The sequence below is a fragment of the Anneissia japonica genome, unplaced genomic scaffold (genome assembly GCF_011630105.1).
Source record: "Anneissia japonica isolate Jap-2015-1 unplaced genomic scaffold, ASM1163010v1 scaffold288053_len460827_cov147, whole genome shotgun sequence".
NCBI classification, from domain to species: Eukaryota; Metazoa; Echinodermata; class Crinoidea; order Comatulida; family Comatulidae; genus Anneissia; species Anneissia japonica.
The window spans coordinates 249,257-255,828 of NW_022725151.1; the positions used below are offsets into that span (position 1 = coordinate 249,257).

At 30.4% G+C, this 6,572-nt stretch overlaps 1 protein-coding gene across 6 annotated transcripts in view; it reads right to left on the reverse strand.

Annotated features, from left to right (window-relative positions):
• Window positions 1–16: 16 nt before the first annotated feature.
• Window positions 17–6,572, reverse strand: part of LOC117112668 — a 14,844-nt gene continuing 8,288 nt past the window's right edge. For 4 of the 6 annotated variants that reach the window (XM_033255783.1, XM_033255785.1, XM_033255784.1 and 1 more), the window contains 3 exons: window positions 2,996–3,517; window positions 2,063–2,113; window positions 17–1,803 (listed from right to left, as the gene is read on the reverse strand). In XM_033255783.1, coding sequence (XP_033111674.1) covers window positions 1,259–1,803; window positions 2,063–2,113; window positions 2,996–3,517 — 1,118 coding nt within the window. In that variant the 3' untranslated portion in view covers window positions 17–1,258. The remainder of the gene's footprint in view (window positions 1,804–2,062; window positions 2,114–2,995; window positions 3,518–6,572) is intronic. The other 2 variants (XM_033255787.1, XM_033255788.1) reach the window with 1 other exon arrangement.

Consider the following 6,572-nt stretch of genomic DNA (forward strand, 5'->3'; position numbering starts at 1 on the left):
AAGCAAAACAATATTAAGTATAGAAGAATCTACTTTATAAGATATAATTATGTCAAATTATAATTTTTAACATTGTATTACTATTCAAATAATATTTAAATATTATTTGAATAGTATGTCATTCTATGTAGTAAAATATCTGATAATATTACGAGAACCTACAAACTAATCTTCAATAGCTCAAACAATTTTTTTTTTTAAAGCATCAAAATTAAACTAAACTATAATATTCGCAACCTATGTACAACGCTGGTTTCGCCAGTGGTGGGTTTAAGAGGGATAGATATATAATAGAAAGAATAACAAGGATGACCAAATCTGAGAAAAAAAAAGAAATAATAAGGATAAAAGCTGTTGAAAATAGTGAATGAAGAAAGAGTAAAAAGTATTTACGCCGGTGTACTGTTCACAGCCCTTGCTGTTGACAGACGAGAGTACCTGGTATCAATTACCAGGTACGTTGACTGTGGAAGAGAACAAAGTTAGAGCTAGTCCACGCTTCAAAACGCTCTGATCTTCACAAAATTGCGTGAAAAGTGCTGTATATAAAGTATGATGAGTAATTGACTAACGAGATAGCTTATACTCTTGTTGATGGATCACAGGTGAATGTCCTCTGATGTGTAGAGTACATATGAACGATACGTCTGTGCAAAAATCAACTTCTGCACGACGAAAATTATTGTAATCAAGCGATGCGTCTGATAATGATGATACTGTCAATGATGATGGTAACGATGATGGATGATAATGATGTTAATGATGTAAATGTGATGAAAATTTTAATAAATATGATTATGATGATGAAAAATTATAATGATGCCTCTGTTAATGACCTTGATTGCAATGCGTCCGATATTGTGAAGTGTATATTATAAAGGAACCTCTAATGTAACCAGAAGTGTTAAGAGGCACGTTCAATTTGTTACTTGGCAGAATATGATATACTTGTTATGTAAGAGTGGAGAGCTTAAAAATGCTTTCCTAATATCCACACATGTACTGTATCGCTATTCAAATAGAATGCATCTGTCCTTATATTTTACTAATTATACTATTTTTATACAATACATAAATTATGTTGTTTTGATTTTGGATTTGTAATTTCTGTGCAGTACTGTTTTTAGTATGCAGTATATTGTTTTTGTTTTTTGTTTTTTGTTTTTGTTTTTAGTGGATAGTCAATAAAATTAGTATGTAAGGTGCTTCATCTAGTGTTTCATTCGTTGTTTTATAATCGTCATAATCTCGTTTCATATTAAAATGTATTCAGTGCTTGAGCTTCAGCAATCATATCATTGTCCAGGAGTTTGTTAACGAATGCTTCCTTTACCTGTAGGTCATCAGTAAGAATACCACCTTTTTCCAATTGAAATATCAAACTCCACTGGTCCTTTAGTTCGGGTACGTACAGGTTAAACAAATAACCAATTTTTTCCTTGTTACTTCCGCCTATAACCTTGCCAAATTCGAGTAAATTTCTTCGATGCTTTGAAAATTTGGTGATTACAACTTGACTTAATCCTGCAAATGTCGGTATCAATTCTTTGATTTTCGGTTCTACGCCATTTTGGCCACCCAAAACAACAGTTTGGATGATAACATCAACGTTTACTTTACTGATAAGCCCGCTGCCTTTAAGTTGCTCAAAGAGAGGACGTGGATTAGTTGCCTCCTCTATCAGTGCTACAGGAATAACATTAAATTCGCTTAGTATTACTTTTAACATATTCAGGTTTCCATAGTGTTCCCACCACTTGGACACATCTTCGAGTAGTTGATTGAATTGCAACGGAGACATTGCTTAAAAAAAATATGGAATAGAGTGAATATTAAATTTGTTTTAGAATTAAACATATGTATTACACCCACACTGGCCTGAGACATCTCAAATGTATTCCTCATTTGCTTACGGTAAGTTTTAAAAAGCAATGATATTCTTTTGATCGGCCAAACTCAGTTTGGTTAATATTATGAAACATGTATTGTTTGCTCAAATGATTACGAACAGTTGAAGCCTATATAATATAATCACACACTTTGGAGTATCGGACTAACTAACCTGGCATCTGGTACGCATCCGGAACTTGTAGTGTATCCGCAGGTGAAATATCTATGAGTAAAGTACATATATATTTTACAAAATGGTAATTAAATATGTTATTGATTTTTTGACAACCATGATTATGATTATTAAAAAATATAAAGGAAAGAATATTATAGAATGTATCAACACAAATAATATATTAAATGACTTTCCTTAATATCGTTCACATGTTATAATTCATAGCGTATATAATGTTTATTTTGAGATTGTGTTCTCTGTTATTTACAATGCATCGAGAACTAACGCTTTTCCACTAATAAATGTACAAAAGCTGAGTAAAAATTATGTTGTTTCCAATCCGATTCATATTCTCCATGAATCCCCAGTATCGCACTAGTAAGCTAAGGTGCATAGACAGCAGACAGTCCCAGTTGGAGTAATTCAACAAGTTGCTTATAGTATATATACTGTCTCTTATACACATCTAGATGTGTATAAGAGACAGCCCTTGCTGATTGATTGATTAATTGAGTGAGTGATTGATTAATTGATTGATTAATTGGTTGGTTAATTGATTGATTGATTGATTGATTCGTAAAGACATATATTGCGTGACACCCTTAAATCCTTAAAAAGTCTGCTTCTAGTTTGTTCTAAGCAAATTGTTTAAATGTAGTAATCATGTTGACTGTTAATATTGTTAAAAAATTCTTTAATAGATGTTTATTGTTTCGTCGTTCAGCATTGAATATCAAGAAGATCACCTCATTCACAATTTTAGCGAGACATACTAATCAACGTCCAAGTATTTCGTACCCGGTATAACAGTTTGATGGTGCCCTACTGTAGGCTATGTGGACAATTCCCTATAATTAATATTTTTTAGAATACACAAACTGCACGGGAACAGAACGAAAAAGCAACGATATCAATAAAGAATACCTGTACCTTCCTTTAGTGCATTTAATGCCAGACGAAGATTCAGTATGTTCAATGAACCATAGAAACCTGTCATATCCTCTTCTTTGATTATTAGATTGTCTTCCAGATCACTGATCATACTCCATGCGTCTGCATACTCCTTAAGAGGCGTATTATATAATCCATTAATCAGCGTGACATCTGCTGGTGTCAGCGCCATCCCAAATTTCATTAGACGTTGTCTATGAGGCTTAAATTTTATTGAAACAGTTCCTTCCCTAACATCAGGGAATGACTGAAAAGTGCTTTTGATTCTCTCTTGGAGGGCATAGTGTTTGGTTAGGTTAATGGTTTCACATAGGATCGTCAAATCACTTGGAGTAAGATAAGCAGAATTAAACAAGTCATTCAGCAAGTCCATCGTGTTAGTTATTGTTGCCATTTTCCCAGTTGTGACATAGTCTCTGAATAACACTTTCAACATAGTAAGGGATCTGTTGTCGTCATACCATTTTGAGACAACCATCTTTAAAACATTAAATTGCATATCTATTAAAAACAAATATATCGTTTACATTATAAAATGTGGATATTTTAAGGAAGACTACAACATTTTAATGTTTACTTATTAATATGCGGCACTTCTTACTCAAATACTGTAACGCTCTTTCTCAATCGAACACTTGGCAAATATTACAGTACTTCACATTAATGTATACTTATAATTAATTCCACTAAAAGAGCTATTTTGATTTTGTAGATATAAAAAGCATATAATCAGAGGTTTCAAAGATATAACAGGAACAATTTTGGGTACTTCTACAGTCATTTGTTGCTTCCCTTGATGTACACAAATATTTTTGCTATATAATCTAGTATATAACTTTGGCATGTAACACGGTCTATTGTCATTGTGAACTGTATATGCCCAGTACGGATTCCTATTTTTAGATATTTTCATCAATTTTGACGATTTTTAGCTCAATTGTACTAGAATTAGCTAAATATGCTTGTTTTGCTGGATTTTTTTGCCGAAATTGGTTACATCGTTGTATTTACACGACTTCTAATGCTCTTGTATAACTTTTATAAAAATATAAACAAGCATACCTTTGGCAAAATTAGACCATTTTCTATATTACAAAGCATTGGTCTAATTTTACTTTTTGATGACGAACGATTTCTTTATGGATTTATTATTAAATTTATTCTAGAGCTAACTTAAATTATTTTTTGCAGTTTTTCATCTTTTTCATGTTGTGAAATTTTAAACGTCATCAGACTAGCATTTTGTGGTACTGTATTTAAAAAATTCTATAAAACAACCATTTTAATTTTTAAAACCCATGCAGATCGATTATGGATGCACAGTAGAATAAACACCGATGGAATTTCCAATTTAAATAGTTTGTTTTGTTTGTAAACCAATTTATCTTACATTAGTATGCCATGTTTTAAAATTAAATTAATTTCTTTTCTATTTTAAAACAAATGTTGCTAAATTTGTATTCTGGTTGTTAGCTTTTTTGGTAATTTTTCTTTTGAAAGTTCGCATTTAAGGACGCAATGTCGTAGGACAAACTAAAGCATTTTGTGGTACTGTATTTAAAAAACTCTATAAAACAGCCGTTTTAATTTTTAAAACCCATGCAGATCGATTATGGATGCACAGTAGTATACCGATTGAATTTCCAATTTAAATAGTTTGTTTTGTTTGTAAACCAATTTATCTTACATTAGTATGCCATGTTTTTAAATTAAATTAATTTCTTTTCTATTTTAAAACAAATGTTGCTAAATTTGTATTCTGGTTGTTAGCTTTTTTGGTAATTTTTCTTTTGAAAGTTCGCATTTAAGGACGCAATGTAGTAGGACAAACTAATCAGAAAGCATATTTTTTATGCTTTATATCGACGTTACAAGTTCGGTTATGAATTCCAAATTTCAGTATATATATCGTAATTGGCATGGTCTACAGTAAAATAATCAAAGGTCATAAAGTTTATGCTTTATATCGAAGTCCTAGTACTATATGAATAATAAGTAACTTCATAATATATTATACTAAATAAGTCTAGTTTATAATCTTGGATGCTCAGAATCATTATCTGAATTCGAATCATTTTGAACTGTTGATAAGTCATTTGTTGCTTCCCCTGATGTACACACATATTTGTGCTATATGATTTAGTATTTAACTTTAGTATGTACTATATGAATAATAAGTAACTTCATATAGTATACTAAATAAGTCTAATTTATAATCTTGCTTGCTCAAAATCATTATCTGAATTCGAATCATTTTGAACTATTGATATGTTGACTGTATAACGTACTGGTATCTCCCGATAAAAATAAATCATTTTAATTTAACTTGCCTTTCACTTTATTAGCATGTCTAAACTTATATTTTATATAATAGCTAAGCATGTATTTAGATTTGGATTATTGGGGCCTCCAGAACTTCATCACGGTGATTTTTTTTTTTTTTTTTTTTTTTTTTTTTTTTTTTTTTTGGTTTCCCAACCTTTTTTTTTTTTTTTTTTTTGCTTTTGGGGCCCCAGTGCAGCATCACTTGTCTAAATAAATAAATTAAAGGAGAGGATGATAAGTAAAATCATACGGTAACACTTTAATATATACGGACATAAGTGAAGACTACGTTGAAAATTTGGATTATTATAACGTACGACTGACAATGATGATGGCGTTATGCATTGGAAAATGCTTATTCATGTATACACGTGCATCGTTAATTCATATTATAGGAATAATTCTGGTGATTAAAAGCCGATCTTCTAAGGACTACTAAAAGAACAGAAGTACAATATAACAGGGAGTGTATGCTTGAAATAAGCGAATGATAGGAAAGGTCCCATCACCGCAGGGTGACTAGACCCAAGTGAGCTTACTTTTCTCATATGAGAAGCATTGTCTATATGATTGTTAATCAGTTATCAATAATTATTCACTACAGCATATTAAGGATTATAATGAATTGGTCATTTCAAAAATGATACATGCATTAATTAGTCTTAGACACGGGAAGATTCAGTAGTAAAACAATTATAGAAAAAAACATATATAAAATAATAAAATTTAAATTAATAGACTTATATAATACAGTATCGCTTCATGCCAATAAGGTCTCTAGGCGCTTTATTATTACAACAGTACAATGATTATATATAGTATAATTAAATAGCTGTATATAAAATATGATAAAGCAGTTGTTGCAAGTTAGATATTAATTTTGAAGAAACCATTATATTTTGAATCATTTTATTTAAATTATCACATACTTTTATCCGGTTTAAGTAATCATTTTGTTGTTATTAAATTCTATTTTTCCTACAGAATATATATAAAGGACTAATTAAAAGTATCCTCAGATAATTGTATCTGGCAATATGGATTTTGTATTTTGATTAGTTCGTGGTAACGTATGAAAAACATTTATATTGGTTTATAAATTGAAAATACTAATCAAACAAATGAACAGAATAATTTGCCAAGAAGTAAATTTTTTCGGAATGCATAATTCGGTTAGAGAATGTCATATAGTATGTTTTGTTATTTGGAATTTAGGAATCATCATTCTATG